Here is a 19,789-nt window from a genome sequence, read left to right as displayed (position 1 = left end):
TGTCAAGATAAGACCTTTGATGGCCCAATCTGACTGTTGTACACGAGAGAGACAGGATGTTCTTTTCTACTTCTGCCAAAACTCCACATATCCTTTGCCACAAAGATGCTACAAGGCCATCATCACCCAGAAGCTTGGCTACTGAGGCATCTGGCTTCCCACCCCAAAACCAGCTGATAAAAACCCTTTAACAGCAGCTCTGAGATGAGCAGACAGTGATACAGCTCTGGGTATGGTCACACCAGTGACAGAAGTGACAAAACACAACCACATCCTTTCCCTGAAGCACCCACTCAACTTTTCCAACTTAGGGCAACACACACAAAAAAAAAAAAAGTCCTAAATATCCAGCTCAACTGATTGAAATTCACCAGAGTTTTATCAAAATAAGCAGGATTTTGAAGTAATTTTCATTTATTTGAGCTACATAATTGGGTGGTCTGTAGGAGCTTAATGAAACAAACACAAGGCAGATACGTGCTGATGGCAAACATTTGCTTGCATCAACTTACAGCAGTTTTCTTTCTTGACATTACAAATTCATTTTACTGGCATTCAGCATGAGCTGCTGCTGCTGAATAAAGGCAAACATCAGCTAAATCTACAGTAATAAATTATATTATTATCTAGCCCGAAGTAAAAAAATTAAATAAATAAATAGCTACCCATCTCCAATTTATAAGGAGTTAAAGAGCACAAGTTGGCAGTCCAGGTCACTACACCAAGAATTCCACATAAATAGACCATTTAAAATGACATTTTTAATTACAACAAGTATAAAGGCTGAATATAATGAGTCTCACATTTAAGCAGAACACTCTAGTCAACAGACAAGAGACATTAAGCATTACCCTAATCCTTTATAGAGAAAGAAAATGTTTGTTAAAAAGGTGCTGAAACAGCAGAGAAGGCTGCTGACCAGACATTTTACTACAGAGTTGATAGTTGGAATAAAATACTTCTAAATAATTATGAAACACTGTTTCAAGGAGTGGACAGCTATTAAGATACAGCAGCTGATTTAAATGGAATTCAGTATGCAATGCTACCACAGGGCTATTTGAAAAGACACACAAAGCATTCACAAGAACCTCTATGTGCTGAAGTTTGGATTAATACTTGAAAATATTTCATCCTCTCAACTCTTTTATAGCACCCAACCATACACAAAAAGCAACAATTCCTGTCCTTCCACAACACCACCTTTTAGGACTTCAACATTCTTGTGTCAATGTTAGCAAGAAAATTTATGTACTTGTACTTTTGGCAATTTAGTGAACAAACAGCCAACCATTAAGTCACTTATCTCATTAATCCTAAAGCCTCCAGCACACAAATTCTACGTTGCAACTGCTTTCCCCCTCCTTTCAATGCCTGAGGATTGTTTCTTCATGAAATGGAACGTGTGGTCAACAGCTCTCCCAGAACCCTGCAATCCTTTAGGCTGGACGGGGCCTCCCGGGATCAGCTGGATCAGAGACCCAGCCAGGGGAGGTGGCCCAGGACCATGGGCAGTTGGGTTTTGCGTAACTCCAGAGATGAAGATTTCATCAAAAGGAACTCAACCCAGGGTCTGAATCCCAGAATGGCTGAGGTGGAAAGGGAATTTGGAGATCATCTCCTCCAAGCTCCCTGCCATGCCCAGGGACACCTCTCGTCCAGCCCAGGTTGCTCCAAGCCTCATCCAACCTGGCCTTGAACACCTCCAGGGAGGGGGCAGCCACAACTTCTCTGGGCAATCTGTTCCAGAGTCTCGGCACCCTCCTCCTGAAGAACGTCTTCCTAAGATCCAGGCTGAACCTCTCCTCCTTTGTTTAAAACCATTTCCCCTTCTCCTAGCACTGGACACCCTCACGAAAACTCCTTCTCCATCCTTCCTGGAGGTTCCCTTCAGGGATTGAAGGTTTGGTCACCTTCTCAGTGTCTTCTTGTGTTTAGACAGAATTTCATGTGTTTGAGTTTGCCTCTTGCCCTAATCCCCAGATGTCCCTGCTTCTTGAAAACATGAATGACATTTGCTTTCTTAGTCTTCAGAAACCTCTCCTGATCACCACGACCTCTTGAAGATAATGAGAGTGGCCTCACCAGACAGCTCCCCCAGCAACTCATCACTCCCCATGGAAGACGCTTGTCCTGGTTTGGGCCAAGATAAAGGGGATTTTCTGCCTTGTACTTTTGCTTTCAGCTCAGTCTCTTGTCAGGAGCTGCACTTGCTGAAATTCACAGCAAGTTTCTCAGGCAGTGGCTGCTGCTGGGACTGATCCCACTCCATGGTTAGAGTTACTGCTGGAGAATGGGCTGCAGAGCCAAGGACACTGCTCAGCTCTGAGCAACATTTGGCCCTCCAAAAGGAGAAAAGGAGTCAAGAGGTCACACCTGAAACCCTCCTGTGGGGAGGAACAGACAAGAGAAATGACCAGAATTGACCAAACAGAGGATTCCATCCCATACACCTCATCCTCAGGAGAAATTGGAGGGATCACCAGGCTCAAACCCCTTCCTGCTTCCCCTTCTTCCCCTCTCCCTCTTTGCTTCAGCATCCTGGGAGGATTCCATCCCTTCCTCTGCCTCTGCTCCTGATCCATCCCAGCCTGAATCTGTGTGTTCCTGCCTCCAGCTCCCAACTGCTCCTGACCCCAGGATTCCAGCCTGGACTTTCCCAGGGCTGCCCTGCAGCCTCAGTGGGGATGGGAGAGTTCTTGGGGAAAAGGGCAGAAGGAACATGGTATCAATTTTCCTGTAGATTTGTATAGATTTAGTCATTTTTCCTATTTATCATTCCTGTTCCATTAAAGCTGTGTAGTTTAGTTCCCAACCCATCAGTCTCTCTCCTTTATTCTCTCTCCTTTCTTTATCAGGGAGGGGAGGGGGATTAATAGACAGCATCTGGCATTCAGTTTAATTGCCAGGGCAGTGTTAAACCCTGACAGTGCCTCTGCTCTGTTTGTTTCCATGTTCCTAACCTGATTCTCCTCCACTGTGGGTAAATTGTTCTCCAGCCCTTACCTCTGGTCTCAGGGTCCTGGGATTCCTGAAACTTGGCCTTAAAAGTAAAGATGGAGGAAAAAAAAAGGGAAAGGTGGCTGTGGAGTATCTCCCTACCTTTCTCTATTTTGTCACCACTGTCCCTGTGGGTCCACACTCCAGTTGTTTTTTCATCTTAATTTTAACCCTATATTCTGACATTCATAGCTAAATAGACACCACCATCTCTCTGTAGATGTATCTGCTGATAGATCTTTAACTAGAATTACATAAAGCAATAATAATATTAAGCAAAGCCTTTCATTCTGCTGTTCATGTTAATATTGTTTCTAGCTTGAAGTCAGGAAAAAGTGGGAATATCTTCCTGAAACTTGTCTTGGAACAATCAAGTACACACAAAGCTCTGTTTTTAGTTGATGCAATGGGACTTCACTCTAGATCTATCCTAAACAGAAGCAAGAATCCATCCTTAGAGCCAATGATTGACACCAGTAACTTACTGGACACACTTCTTGTAACTATGATATTACAAATCACCAACACCTCTTTCAGTTCCCATCCCTGTTCTGGAAATTTGTTTTCAGTACAACCCCAACTTCATAACATTAAAAATGAAAAAAGTATCAGTGAATACCTACAAAACAGTGTGAGTTTTTGGGGGGTTTTTAGGGTATTTTTTGTGCAAAGATTCATTTGTTAATATATTTTAATAAAAGAATGTTTTAATAAAAGAAAGCTGGGCCATCTCCTCAATATAGATATTCTAAATATTGACAATATTTGGGCTTTGAAACATAGAGCCCTCAAAGCACAGCAAACACCCTGCTTATCTCAAACCATAGAATAAAAATGCTCTACCTGAGGCTCTCGTTGTCTTTAAAGACTGGAGCTTAGCTAAAGGAAATGAAAATTACTGAATTTTCTTTGTAAATGAACATTGTGACAGTTATAAAGCTCACCTAGTTGAATGAAAAACTTGAATCCTTCTCTCAGAAAAGTCTACATTGAAATAATTCCCATCTCATTGGGAACAGCAGCTCCTTGGAGTCACTCAGAACAGTATTCATGGCACAATTTACTGAACACAAGTAGGTAAAAATATTAAGTTTGGATATTTATTTTTTTTTTAAATAAATCATGACCAGAAAGATGATTGAACATTGCTACCACCGAGGGGAAAAAAAAAAAACCACCAAATCCTGGAAGAAGCTGCCAAAAGACTCAGTAAATCTTGATACATTAACCACCAAAGAGTTATGGATCTCAGAGCAGAGGCATAATAAGCATTTGTGTTGTTTTTTTTTATCATATTACTGTATTTAGGTGCCACTCTAAGACAAATTTTGAACTGTTTCATTCCTGAAGTCACTTCAATAAAAATAAGGTTTTCTGTACACTCTGCCTAAATCAGATTCTGTTAAAACTGAACACAAAGCTACCACATTATTCTCAAGGAGCAATCTCAAACCAACAGACAGATGAAAAGTCTGAGACACTCATTTATATAAACCAATTGGTTCTTAGGTCCTCCTAAGATTTTTTATTTGAGGAGTGGGCAAGAAGGGGAGAAGCAACATGAAGTGAGACATGGGACCCAAATATCTGCTTCAATTGACTCTTGCAGTAAATCCTCAGACCAAGCCCAAAAGGGAAATATCTGATTACAGCAAAATTATCTTTTTCCTTCTGTATTCCTCTCTTCTCTTTACTGCTTTTATAAAAACAAAATTAGTGACACAAATGTGAAATTTCAGGTATTTGTTTCATTTGTTATTATACCAGCTGTGAACATCCCTCACACAAGATGAATCACAAAATCACAGAATGGTTTGGATTGGAAGGGACCTTAAAGCTCATCCAGTTCCAACCCCCTGCATGGGCAGGGACACCTCCCAGGAGACCAGGTTGGTCCAAGCTCCATCCAACCTGACCTGAGACACTGCCAGGAATGGGGCAGCCACAGCAATCCTGGGAAATTTATCCCCAGGATAATCTGTGTGAGGGCTGTACTTGGGTCAGTTTTCTGTCATCTGGGTCCTTTCAGCCCTGTCCCCTTCTGCAGGGTCAGAACCCCCCAAGTGGGTCAGTTAAATCAGCTGATGGAAGGACTGAAGTTCTCCCATCTTTGGGCATCCTGATGGACACTGGATGCAAGGAGATCCAAATGCCCCTGGTTTGTGCAGCTCTGAAACACTCCCTGGAACAGCACTTGGGGCTTTTAGAGCCCAGTTGGAGATAGACCCCAAAAACATATTTTCATAGAATCATGGAATGGTTTGGGTTGGAAGGGACCTCAAAGCTCATCCAGTCCCAACCCCCTGCATGGGCAGAGACACCTCCCACCAGCCCAGGCTGCTCCAAGCCCCATCCAACCTCACCCAAGACACTGCCAGGGATGGGGCAGCCACAACTTCCTTGGACAACCTGGGCCAGGCTCTCACCACCCTCAAATTCAAGAATTTCTTCCTAACATCCAGCCTCAATCTCCCCTTTCTCTCCAAGTTTTAACCCATTTCCCTCTCCCTACCCCCCCCCGTGTCTAAAGCCCTCCCCCAGCTTTCTTAGAACAACCTTCCAATATCTGAAGGGGCTCCAAGTTCTCCTTTGGAACCTTCTCTTCTCCAGGCTGAACAACCCCAACTCTCCAAGTAGTTTCATCCCAGTCAGCACAGACTTCCTCAGGAAAATGTAGCTGCCAAGTACTTACTATAATAATGACAAAACCCAAAACGAAACCAAAAAACCTCTTGTATTTCAGGAGTTCCTAAAACTTGCAATTTTACACAACCTTTCGTGTACTGCCCAAAATTGAAAGTGCTCAGAAGCAAAGTTCTTCTCTGAATTTGTAAAGCCTATTTGGTTTTTTACTGCATAGAATCACAGGATGTCAGGTAGGAAGCGACCTCAAGGATCATCTGCTCCAATCCTTCTCATATCTGAGTTTACCTGAGATGTCTCAGGACCCCACTGAGACTTAAAACTTCCCAAAGTGGGGGAAATCCACCACTTCCCCTGGGAGACCATTCCCATTTCTGACTGTCTTCATGGCCTGCTTAAACTTGATTTCTGAAGTAAAAGAGAACCTGAGTGTGAGCATCCTGAACATTTCAGAGTATTATCTAAGACAGCCTGAAATACTTTACCACAAATCTCTGGCAGGAAAACCTCTTTGCAGCTATGGAAGAGCTCAAATTAATTCAATTATCATAGAATCATAGAATTAGCCGGGTTGGAAGGGACCTCAGAGATCATCTAGTCCAACCCTTGACCCACCGGAGCAGTTGCTAGACCATGGCACTGAGTGCCACATCCAGTCTTTTTTTAAATGTCTCCAGGGACGGAGAATCTACCACCTCACCGGGCAGTCCATTCCATAGCCTAATCACCCTCTCCGTGAAGAAATTCTTTCTAATATCTAACCTAAACCTCCCCTGGCACAACTTAAGACTGTGTCCTCTTGTCTTGTTGAAGGTCGTCTGTGAAAAGAGTCCAGTTCCCACCTTGCTACAGCCTCCTTTCAGGTAGTTGTAGACAGCAATGAGGTCTCCCCTGAGCCTCCTCTTCTTCAGGCTGAACAGCCCCAGCTCCCTCAGCCTCTCCTCATAGGGCCTGTGCTCCAGTCCCTTCACCAGCCCAGTTGCCTCCTTTGGACCTGCTCTACGACCTTGATATCCTTCCTGAGGGGCTGAGGGGCCCAGAACTGGACACAGTACTCGAGGTGTGGCCTCACCAGCGCTGAGTACAGGGGAAGAATCACCTCCCTGGACCTGCTGGTGACGCTGTTTCTGATACAGGCCAGGATGCCATTGGCCTTCTTGGCCACCTGGGCACACTGCTGGCTCATGTTCAGCTTCCTGTCAATCCAGACTCCCAGGTCCCTTTCTGCCACTCTGTCCCCAGCCTGGAGCTCCCCATGGGGTTGTTGTGGCCAAAGTGCAGGACCCGGCACTTGGAATGTTGAACCTCATCCCGTTGGGATCAGCCCAACTCTCCAGTCTGTCCAGGTCCCTCTGCAGAGCCCTTCTGCCTTTGAGTTGGTCCACACTTCCTCCCAGCTTGGTGTCATCTGCGAATTTGCTGATGATGGACTCAATCCCTTCGTCTAAGTCGTCGATAAAGATATTAAACAGAACTGGGCCCAAATTATGGCATTTCCCCAAGCTGGCAATACTGATTGAGCCCAGGCTTGAAATAAAAATAACCAGAATTTCCCTGCAATGATTCTGTATCATCTACTGCCACCAAACAAATAGGCTACAAGGGGAGAGCACCCAGCTTGCACTAGAGTCTCATCAACTATGGGAGACCATTACAATCACCATTAAAAAAAAAAAATCTCAATTCTTAGTTCATCTTGGGTATCTACTGCAGTTGACCTCAGAGTAAAAGTATATTTGCCTAAAATAATGTTTATTAAGGAATAAACAGATTGAATACATCTAGTTTTAAGAACTTATGCAGGGAGTAGCTGATTAAGCTCTAAGAGTTTTGTTTGCTGTACACATCAGCTGAAAGTAATTATTTCAATTCATTAACTAGCATTATTAAAATAAAAATCATGAAACAAAACTACAAAAATAATCCCTCTATTATGGACTGACTTAAAATTAATAACTAAACCATTGTAAAGGGTCCAACAAAATAATTGAAGTCAAATAGGCAGCCAGCTCCACTCTTCAATTGCTGTGCAGCAGAAATTTAAGAAAGAAAGAGGGAAGAAGCTCTGGTAGGACAAGAAGTCTTTTCTGCATCTCTCCTAAAAAAATACAAAAATATATTGGGGAAGAAAGAAAAAAAAAGCATGACAAAACTTTGCTGCACTCTGAAAAGAAATTAAATCAACCCTGACAAGATCCATTTTTTACAATGAGTTCAAGAGAAAAAAAAAAACAACTTAATTTCACCAGGTGAATTTACAACGTGGGACTGTAATCTTGCACAGCACGAAATAAGATGAATAATTTAATTCTCAGTGCTGAAGAAGTAAATAACAGAGCAAATTCAAGGGATCCATTTCTGTCATCCTTGAAAAACACCTGCAGATATTAAAGCTTATCATTAAGGGAAAAAGCACCTTTTAATTCACAGACAACAGCAACACACTGAGAAAAGCTAAAAAAAAAATTGGTTTTGTGCTTTGATGGCCACTACATGCTTTATTGTAAATTAATCCAGAACCCATAAGAAATCTAAAATTGGCACATGATACCATATTAAAAGCAAATCTAGTGATATATCATTTTCAGCCCTCCTTACAGCTATTGAAAATTTATTATGCTATCAAAAACATTTTCTTTTAGTTACTTTTCAGGGAAATGATTACTTGCCAGTTGTTACATCTTTATTACAGTCTCCCAACTACACAATCTGATGGATCTGTGGTGATCCAAGATAAACTCATTCAAGTCCAAAGCATGAGCTGTGTCATTTTTCATTACCTCCAACCAAAGAAAATCACAATATTCCCCGTTTCCAAGTCCACTATCAGACAAAAAATCCTTTCCTCTTTTATATAAAACACAGGAGAATCTAAAGAGGTCCTCAAAGTTGGAAAGGATCCTTGAATATGAGTTCGATGTAAGAAGATAGAAAATTAATCCAATTCAGATTAAAAAAAATAAACAAAAACTTAAAATAAGAGTATGCTTTCTTGCAATGAGGTTTTTTTTTCAATTAATGCTAATTTTATCCACCTTCCTGCATCTCTGAACACTTCAATATCTATCCAATACCCAGCTCAAAAAGCTTACATTGCTTAAAAATAAGAGTACATGTTCACAGTGGGAACTGTTGGAGGTTTTTTTTCCTTAGTTTGACACAAGCAAGTTTCTTAAAGCATTCTGACAGACTTGCAGAAGATCCAAAACTGTTTTGAACAATGCAGTTTAGGCCCTGATGCAATATTAATGGCTGAATAATGTTTTTGAGTGCTGAGTTTCAATATTTAATGAGTGCAGGCTGCATGTGCCATCGAAAGCTGTGGTTGGAAATCACTGGGCTGACAAGGGATTTGAGAAGATGCAAGAGAGATCAGGACAACTTTAAACCTGAATTGAGTCTGAAACGGGGAGTTCTCCTCCTCAAATTTCTAGGAACTGGTGGTTCACCTGATTGCAAGGTGAGATAAATGATCTGGAGTTCACCTGCCTCTGCAAAACATAATTAAGGATTGAGTTATCTGGAAAAACAACTTATCTGGAAGGCAGTATTTTTTTTCTTCACAAAAGTAATAGAATGACAACACAAACCACTTCTTCAGGCATTTCAGCAAACTGAACAGGCCCAGTTTTCTCAGCCTCTCCTCTTAGGGAAGGTGCTCCAGTCCTCTGATCATCCTCATGGCTCTTCTCTGAACCCTCTCCAGCCTCTCCACATCCTTTTTGTACAGAGAGGACCAAAACTGAACTCAAATGCTTTCCTTTACTCTTTCTTTAGGTTGAGGTCAGTTACCCAACCCAAGGAATCACTGAACTTCATAGAAATTATGTTGGTTAAGACCATGGTTCCACCTTGCCCAACTTCTCCCCTTCACTTTCCCCCCTACTTCTCCTCCCCTTCATCATTTCCCTCCTACTTCTCCTCCCCTTCATTTCCCCCAACTTCCCCCCTTCACTTCCCCAACTTCTCTCCTTCATTTCCCCCCAACTTCTCCCCTCCCTTTCCCCCTAACTTCTCCCCTCCATTCACCCCAACTTCTCCCCTCCCTTTCCCCCCAACTTCTCCCTCCATTTCCCCCCAACTTCTCCCCTCCATTGCCCCCAACTTCTCCCCTTCATTTCCCCCCAACTTCTCCCCTTCATTTCCCCCCTACTTCTCCCTTTCATTTCCCCCAACTTCCCCCCTTCACTTCCCCAACTTCTCCCCTCCATTCCCCCCAACTTCTCCCCTTCATTCCCCCAACTTCTCCCCTCCATTTCCCCCCCTTCTCCCCTCCATTTCCCCCCAACTTCTCCCTCCATTTCCCCCCAACTTCTCCCTCCATTCCCCCCCAACTTCTCCCCTCCATTGCCCCCAACTTCTCCCCTCCATTGCCCCCAACTTCTCCCCTCCATTGCCCCCCAACTTCTCCCCTTCATTTCCCCCAACTTCCCCCCTTCACTTCCCCAACTTCTCCCCTCCATTGCCCCCCTACTTCTCCCCTCCCTTTCTCCCCAACTTCTCCCCTCCCTTTCCTCCCAACTTCTCCCCTCCCTTTCCCCCCAACTTCTCCCCTCCCTTTCCCCCCAACTTCTCCCCTCCCTTTCCCCCCAACTTCTCCCCTTCATTTCCCCCAACCTCTTCCCTTTATTACCCCTAACTCTCCCCTTAATTTCCCCCAACCTCCCATGCTTCTCAACTCACCCATAATAAATCCCAGTAAAAACCATGCAAGTGAACATATTCATTTCCTTTTTCCAGCTGCCTTCCAGCCTCAACATTTGTCAACAGAAAAATCTTATTCTAATGGCCATGTAATTTTATGGGCCACTCCTTGAGCAACAGATCAAAGGCACTGATTTCAAAACTTGTAATTATACCCAGCACTTCAACTGAGCAGCAATAATTCCATGGCCAGCTTGTTCATAGGTACAGCAATATGGACACTGCTCACACCTTACTGTACATGGCTGAGTTGATTTTCTTGATCAAAATACTTGGATGGGGTGCTGGGAAAAAGGAAAGGTTGGTTGGGGGGATTCCATAATTATAATTCCTAGAGCCACTGTTTTTAAAATATGTGCATAGAGATCAGTATTATATGGAAACTGAAGAGTTGAACACATTTCTACCTTGATGCCAGAGGCATGCAGAGAACCTAAGTCAGAATAGTAAAACTGTTTTACATAATTTAGCTATGTATTTAGCTAAGACTTTTCCCCAGTATCCACAGAACTCCACTTGAAATTACTTTCCAACTTAATATCTCTCCTCCTGGGATATGCAAAGATAGTCATAAAATTACATCATTAATTATCCATTACAATCAAGTGGCAGTTACCAATTTTTATCTATTAATATTTTCAAGTTTTTCTCTGCTATGTCTCCTCATTTTGCTACTTTCCAAAATGAAAGAGCCCAGCAGTTTGGAAACAAAAGTTTATTTAAAATTGCCAGGGGGAATAAAGCTTCTCTCCTCCTACTGGAATCTAAAACTAAGAAGCAGCATTATCTTTGTTGATGCTTTCTCCAAATAAACTCCCTGGCTTCAAGTCATTTTCCCATCTCTCCCAGAAATAAACTGATCAAGATGAAGCTGGGTATAAAAGTTGTCATTTGAGATGCCAATTTTTAAAATCAAAGTGAAAAATAACCCCTCAGACACTGGAGTTCATAAAGGTAGGAGTGAATTATAGAGCTGCTTTCTCTAATTTCCACTTCCCATCTCAAAGCTTCATCTCCCTATATCCCACGAATCAGTCAAAATGGTATTAATGGAGAGTCAGACCAGAAACAGAAATCTTGGAGAGGGATTCTACCATTGCCAAATATTGGATTTCCTTTCCAGAAAACAATAAGGCAAGACAATCAGGCTTCTAAAATAGCTGAATATTTGAAAATCCTCAACCTAATAAGCAGCATGGCTGCAAAGAAGCTTCCTTGGCATTCTGCAGGAAGGATGGTGCACTCATCTTCTGTGATTTTAAACAAAAAAAAGTACAAGGCAACCCCACTCAGAGGTTGACTTACTCTTCCATAACAGAATTCTCTGGCTGTCCAAAGAGACATCAGTTACAACAGCTCACCTCTTCCCAGTCCTTGACCTCATCCCAGTCCTTGTTTTATAGGTAAATCAGTTCAAACCCAAAATCTCTTCACACTTTATCTTCTTTTCCTCCCTTGCCTGCAAAGGGACAGCCCTGACCCACCCTGACTCTCCTCATTTCCTCTTTTCCTGTGACAAAGCTGCTTTCTCCCATAATCCACAAGACCTCAGTAATATTTTAACTGTCAAAGAAGAAATTCAGTTCTAAATCTCTAGCTGGATAGGAGACCAGATGAGGGAAACTTCTGCTGTGACTGAGGATGAAAAACATCTTTGACAATGTGCCTAAGGAGGGGGACCAGGATGAACTCAACCTAGCTAAAACTTCGCACTTTCTCCATGTGTGTTCCCAAACTTGAGGCTGAAGCAGCCTTTAAACTCTCCAAGGAACCAAGTCCTACATTTTTAATTCATATAAAGCCAGGTAAACACATTAAACTTGATTATTTTGTCTGGGCCAACAAATAGCCATCACACCACTGCCTGGCATTACCTGATTTTTACACGCCAGAAAAAACAATTCTGCAAATGCACCCAATTACTGTTTTAAGAGTCCTCTCTCTACTCACTACGGATCTTCAGACACAAAAGAGTCATGCACACTGTCCTGATTTGGGCCAGGATAAAGGGGATTTTCTGTCTTGGACTTTTGCTTTCAGCTCAGTCTCTTGTCAGGAGCTGCACTTGCTGAAATTCACAGCAAGTTTCTCAGGCAGTGTCTGCTGCTGGGACTGATCCCACTCCATGGTTAGAGTTACTGCTGGAGAATGGGCTGCAGAGCCAAGGACACTGCTCAGCTCTGAGCAACATTTGGCCCTCCAAAAGGAGAAAAGGAGTCAAGAGGTCACACCTGAAACCCTCCTGTGGGGAGGAACAGACAAGAGAAATGACCAGAATTGACCAAACAGAGGATTCCATCCCATCCACCTCATCCTCAGGAGATATTGGAGGGATCCCCAGGCTCAAAGCCCTTCCTGCTTCCCCTTCTTCCCCTCTCCCTCTTTGCTTCAGCATCCTGGGAGGATTCCATCCCTTCCTCTGCCTCTGCTCCTGATCCATCCCAGCCTGAATCTGTGTGTTCCTGCCTCCAGCTCCCAACTGCTCCTGACCCCAGGATTCCAGCCTGGACTTTCCCAGGGCTGCCCTGCAGCCTCAGTGGGGATGGAAGAGGGAAAAATTGGTATCAATTTTCCTGCATATTTGTATAGATTGAGTCATTTTTCCTATTTCTCATTCCTGTTCCATTCAAGCTGTGTAGTTTAGTTCCCAACCCATCAGTCTCTCTCCCTTATTCTCTCTCCTTTCTTTATCAGGGACAGGAGGGGGATAAGAGACAGCATCTGGCATTCAGTTTAATTGCCAGGCCAGTGTTAAACCCTGACAGATTGACTGGTACCCAACGTGGGGCTCAAGTTAATTGGCTCCAGAAATGAGAGGCCCTTATCATATGTCATGAATCTTCCCAGTTTGTATGCATTTTATGGCTTACCTTCCCAAATCCTCTTGATCACTAGAAAATATCCAAGTTTTATTCTCTCAAACCAATACCTAGGTTTCCTTCTGATCTGCTGAATGCTTCCCAGCATTTGCAGAAGAGAAGTGGCACTGCATAAAGGTGTATGAACAAAGACAGAATAATCCACAGATTACAGAAATGTGGTAGTGCTGACATGACAGATCTGCTTCAAAAATACACCTTTTCACACCAGAGTATCTACCTTTTTTTTCCTACAAGGATAACAACACTAATGAAGAAGCTTCCTCCTAAAAAACAGTTTCTCTCCATTCTCTCCAGTACTTGAATCTCTCTGCAATATTCAGTAGGGACACTTGGTCAGAGATAGGAAGAATACAGAAGGCAAACTTTGGTACAAGTCTGCTGGACCAATTTTTTCCATTACTAAATGTGATTATCAATTGGGTAATATCTTTAGCTGTTTAAGAGAACAGGATAGTCTCTTGCCAAAAGATATTAGACTCAATCTATGAGAAGTCCAAATAATTTATAATCACTTTTACTGCTTCATAGAATTATTTCTAACTTTCTTTGCTACTTCCAGCAGAAGAGAAGAGAAAATGTTTCTGTTTTCACACTTAATTTTCAACATCTTGAAGAGGTCTCTGTGGCAGAAGACAAGATTATAAGTGTTTTCAAGCAAAGTAGCTTTCTGTCTCATGTGAGAAGGATACTGCAAGAATAAGCCAGTCTTCCAGTCCAACACAGCCAATTACCTGGCAAAATATCAGGACTTGGGGAGAAAAATCCACTTCATAAAAGTTTTCACATTTAGCACACCACTTGTATGAAGATACATTAACATGCTCATCAAATTTACCTCAGTAAAATACAGAGTGAATATCATAAATAAATCAATAATAGTTTTTCCTTATGTTTTTCAGACCTATGCCAGTAAACTTAACATGTTATTAAAACAGAAATCAATAGTAAGTTTTAAAACATAGAGTAGCACAAAAAGGTCAGGTCCTAGTATTGATTTTAATACAACATTTCTGGTATGCAGTTTCCCAAAGGGTTCTTCTCTAATCCTGTTCTTCATTCTTCTTCTCACTTTATGTTTTTGCTGCTGAATTTACTCTTCTTTTCTGCAAAAAACTGCCTACTCCAACAAGTTTCCTAAAACCTTGTCATATATTGAAGGTATTGCTGAGAGATGGCAAAATGAGGTTTGGGGAAGCACTCAGACACAGAGCATCAATTAAACCCTAAAATGAATTGCAGGGACCCTACCCCAAACACAAGACCACCAAAAATGACACAGAATCTAATGGCTGCAATCTAATAACCCACCACTGAGAGCCACCTGCCTGCACCAGTGTGGGTGTATTTTTAAAAACTGAGAGTTTAGAAAGGTTTTCTTTAAGCAGATGAGGACATTTTGAGATACAGAGGTTGCAAGTTATCCAGCTCTGACAAATAAAATGTCACATGAAGTTCAGCAAGCCAAGTAAAACAGACTCCAGTAATTCATTATCAGGCAATGCTTGAACATCCAGCATCTGTGTTACAAAAGAAAAACAGTTTTTATGTTGTTTTCACAACAAAAGTGATCCAGGCTGCCATAGAACACTAGATAGTGAAAGCAGTGAAACCTAAGAGTTATAAAAAAAAAAAAGAAAAAATCATAGAAATGAGAAATGGTTTGGGTTGGAAAGGACCTTAAAGCTCATCCAGTTCCAACCACCTGCCATGGGCAGGGACACCTCCCAGGAGACCAGGTTGGTCCAAGCCCCATCCAACCTGACCTGAGACACTGCCAGGGATGGGGCAGCCACAGCAATCCTGGGAAATTTATCCCCAGGATAATCTCTGTGAGGGCTGTGCTTGGGTCACTTTTCTGTCATCTGGGTCCTTTCAGCCCTGTCCCCTTCTGCAGGGTCAGAACCCCCCAAGTGGGTCAGTTAAATCAGCTGATGGAAGGACTGAAGTTCTCCCATCTTTGGGCATCCTGATGAACACTGGATGCAAGGAGATCCAAATGCCCCTGGTTTGTGCAGCTCTGAAACACTCCCTGGAACAGCACTTGGGGCTTTTATAGCTCAGGTGGAGATAGACCCCAAAAACATATTATCATAGAATCCCAGACTGGTTTGGGTTGGAAAGGACCTCAAAGCTCATCCAGTGCCAACCCCCTGCATGGGCAGGGACACCTCCCACCAGCCCAGGCTGCTCCAAGCCCCATCCAACCTCACCTGAGACACTGCCAGGGATGGGGCAGCCACAGCTTCTCTAGGGAAAAATGTCTCCAAGTAGATCCCCAGTGGAAAATCAGCCAAAAGGGATTTTTATTAAAGCACTTCCAGGAGTGTTTTCATGAGATGAGGCACTGTCCAGGCCCACAGCAGTAAAATGTGGAGCAATTCAACCACTGTAATGCTCAAATCACCATCCCTTTAAAAGCCCCACATGTTCCTATAAAAGGAGCTATTAATCTTTGCATCCACTTTGAGTATTTTTTGTAATATTTTGGCTTTTTTTTTAATTTTGAAATTTGAATTTTTTGAAATTCAGGGGGGAAATCAAGTCCTGTAAAGGTTCATCATTAATTGGTGATGAAGCCTCCTTGTTTCCTATTCTCAGCCAAAAGTTTAGGCAACTTTCATATTCTCAAAGAAACAAAAGGTCTTTAACTGTATTTAATCACACACCAAAAAAAAAAAAAAATACATGAAGCTTACAGAAATAGTATGAAAAAGCATGAAGAGAGCTGTGCAGTTCATGTGCTGTGAGTACAGTAATGGCCCTGAAATACAACTAATTCCAGAAACAAGCATAGAATTTACTTACTATAGTAAGAGGACTGCATCTCTACTGGGGATGTATGTGATAATAAATAATAATTCAAGTTTTAATTAAAATTTCCTTGAGAGTCTGAAATGAGTAAAATACATTTCCCCATCAGATCAAAATGTGGTCACACACTGCATACAGAAACAGTCCTGAAATTAGCTATTAGACAGTTGGAATTAGAGTCATAAGTTTTATTTATACATATATTTAAATGTTTCACTAGAAGATTGGAAAACACATGAACACTAAGCTAGAAAAGGATTAAAGCTGCTAAAAGACTTGATACTTGTCACTTTCCATATTTTTATTTTAGTTTCCATTTCAAAAGCAACAAATCTTCAACCTGATTTTAAACCAGCAAAAAGATTTTGCAGAATCCTTTTAATATGGAGTATTTTGCCAACTAATCCTAAGCAATCATCCTTTAGATACATTTGTGGTTTTAGAAGGTTGGGGAGGATCACTTCTCCAATACATCACCTGCACTTAAATTTATTCGGCCTGGCTCAGGAACAGCGTGGCCAGCAGGTCCAGGGAAGGGATTCTGCCCCTGTGCTCAGCTCTGGGGAGGCCACAGCTTGAGTCCTGTGTCCAGTTCTGGGCCCCTCAGCCCCTCAGGAAGGAGATTGAGGTGCTAGAGCAGGTCCAAAGGAGGCAACTGGGCTGGGGAAGGGACTGGAGCACAGATCCTCTGAGGAGAGGCTGAGGGAGCTGGGGGTGTTGAGGCTGGAGAAGAGGAGGCTCAGGGGAGACCTCATCACTCTCTCCAACTCCCTGAAAGGAGGTTGAAGCCAGGGGGGGGTTGGGCTCTTTTCCCAGGCAACTCTCAGCAAGACAAGAGGGCAGGGTCTCAAGTTGTGCCAGGGGAGGTTTAGGTTGGAGATTCGAAAGAATTTCTTTCTGGAGAGGGTGATCAGGCATTGGAATGGGCTGCCCAGGGAAGTAGTGGATTCTCCGTGTCTGGAGATATTTCCAAAGAGCCTGGATGTGGCACTGAGTGCCATGGGCTGGGAACTGCAGTGGGAGTGGATCAAGGGTTGGACTTGATGATCTCTGAGGTCCCTTCCAACCCAGCCAATTCTATGATTCTATGAATAATGCCAGCATCATTCCTTACAAACCCTAGAACACCAGGTACACCACAAGCCAGGCTGCTCCATACCTTTCCCAGATCCACAACCTCTGAAAACTGAATACTTAATGCAAATTCCTGAGAAGTTTTAACACCACAAACACTGAAAGTAACAAAATTTACATTTCCATGCTGTAATCACATTGAACTCTGGAGCAGTCAACATTAAGCTCCAATGTGATTCAAGTTTTCCAGTCCAAGAGAAGAGTTTTCACTCTACCATATTGATTTCCTTTATTGCTGATTCAAAGAAAAAGCCTGGTATTTTTTTCTTCTGAGACATTTATACAGTCCTATCTAATTATATATCCATCAAGCTAACTTAATTAAATAAAAATAATGCATAGGAAACAACTGATATATATGCAAACCCTTTAAGCAGTTCTAATTACATGTTAATTTTTTTTAATCCATCATAATGAGCCTTTTTTCCCCATTCTCAGAACAGGGCAATGTATAGATTAATGTTTATATGCAATGTGTCATTATACCTATTTCTGAAAAAAACCACTGAAAGTACAAATTAACACATAAATCCACCAAGTTCACCATCCAGCCTAATATTTTTTTTTCAGATTCAAACAGGATTTTTTTGAATTCCAAATAATCCCACAGTACTAGACTAAACTGAGCATGTTTTTTAAATGCTGTATCCAAAGTCTGCTGCTTTATTTTGTTGAATTCAACTCAGTCTTTCACAGTAACTACCAGCTCTGGAAAAAATACATGCATTAAGAGTTAATGTTTTAATATAAAGACATGATATCAAAAGGGTTCTCTAGTAGTAAACTCTTAATACAGCATTTTGCACCTTCAAGGCTCTTTGCTGTACTATTTAAGCAGCCTGAAACACACTGCAGCTCACCAGTACCTAGAATTCACAGAAATAACAAGAATTATCATTTCTACTGTTATTCAGATTTCCCTTGGATCAAACAAAGGGGTTACAAGCAACCCACCTCTGCAGTGCTCTCCAGCTATTTCTATCTCTGCAGCACAAAGTGAATATTTGGACTCAGGAGAAATCAACAAATACTGAGCTTAAAAGACTGCAGGAGAGAGAGTCAGGCTTCTGAGGCCAAAAGGGATTTAGATCAAGAGGTTGTATCAGCTCTTAGGAAGAAATTGTAGTTAATTTGTTGTTTTAACATGTGTTTGATACCAAAACTTGCTGGATAGCCCAGAGGTCTTAACAACCATTTTGTAGTGGGGGAAAAATTTCATCTGCTTATAATAAGTAGATAAATAACAGTAACAGAAGTAGGAAGCACATGGATGTTTGAAATACCATTATTAATAAACCAACCTTCTCTTGTGGGCTTCAGAGTCTCTCCTGGCTCTTTCTAATGCCAGTTCTTCAGCTATTCTTTTCTTGAGTTCTTCATCACTAACTAGAAAAAAAGAAAATTAAACTGAGTGTTAACAGAACATATTCCTTATTACAGAAACACCTGCATAATACAATATTCTTTTTTTATTTGTTTTCTTTTTTTATAAGGCAGTTGGAGTGTTTTCTTCTGCTTAAAACACCTTTCAAATTTCAGCATGCAAACACTAGAGAGCCTTTAAAATTATTCTTAAAAAAAACAACTTCAATTAGTGGAAACTTTCACGAGTTAAAAATCAGAGAGCTCTGGTTAAATTAAATACATTTTTCTTAGGAAATATGCTTTAATAAAGTAAAATCAGCTGAGGACAGATGGGACTGAAACCTCAATAGTAAAGGCATAAAATGCTGGGTTTTATTCAGATGGAACCAAGGAAAATAACTTCCTGCATAATGAACTGAGTGTTTTCAGATGCATATTTTACCCAACAAAGCACTTGCAGCATCCCAAAACCCCTACTTCAAGTTCTAGTGTTAGAACAAGATTCTCAAATTCTCCCAATTTTATTCAAACAAGCAGAAAGGGAAAGAATAATTCTATTATTTACATGTCAAAGGAGTTGAGAGTCTAGTTAAGAAGTGAAAAAGCAAGGAAACAACTTCAAGTCCACAAATAAACTTTTCCACACAGAAGCAGTTAAGTAGGAGAGTCACAAACCCTACAAGCTTTAAAGACACCTGTAGGACTAGCAAAAAGCATTCAAGAAGGTTTTAAAACCCAAAAAAGGTCTTTTCCCAACTCTTGGGATACTCAATACCACTCAAATGTTATCTCAGCACTTACAGACAACTGCATACTTGTCAGAAATCTGACCCAAGGAGATCTGGGATGGGTTTTTTGCTACTTCATTTAATAGATTTTGGAACAATAAAAAAAAAAAAACTTTCAAGAGAGTTGCAGAAGAAAAAAAACCTCATAAATCTAGTAATGAGTAACATTTTCAGCTTGGAAAACTTGATAGCCAAAAGTTATATTAATTTCAGTAGAACAGCTGGTAACTTTACATCAAATATTTGTAGGAATCAAGAAGAGTTTTGCTTTAGCTGGAAAAGAAAATGAATACAGAATACTGGAGCAGAAAGACATTAAAAATTAAGTAACTATATCCAAACTGATCCAAATCTAAATCCTACTCTAGATTTGCCACTCTGGAATAAAACTATACCTACACAAACTGAGTTGCTACTGGCATAAAGATCATTCACAGAATGGTTTGGGTTGGAAGGGACCTC

General features: G+C 41.5%; 1 protein-coding gene across 2 annotated transcripts in view; it reads right to left on the bottom strand.

Moving 5' to 3' along the window:
* The window catches only part of CHCHD3 (coiled-coil-helix-coiled-coil-helix domain containing 3), a 194,554-nt gene that overhangs the window by 140,967 nt on the left and 33,798 nt on the right, over window positions 1-19,789 (bottom strand). For both annotated transcript variants that reach the window (XM_008493056.2, XM_030457356.1), the window contains exon 3: window positions 18,476-18,560. In XM_008493056.2, the coding sequence (XP_008491278.1) occupies window positions 18,476-18,560 (85 nt within the window). The remainder of the gene's footprint in view (window positions 1-18,475; window positions 18,561-19,789) is intronic.

Source organism: Calypte anna, chromosome 1 (genome assembly GCF_003957555.1).
Source record: "Calypte anna isolate BGI_N300 chromosome 1, bCalAnn1_v1.p, whole genome shotgun sequence".
In the NCBI taxonomy this organism is placed as follows: Eukaryota; Metazoa; Chordata; class Aves; order Apodiformes; family Trochilidae; genus Calypte; species Calypte anna.
The sequence above is the reverse complement of the archived record's forward strand: the minus strand, read 5'-3'. Positions and strand labels throughout refer to the sequence as shown.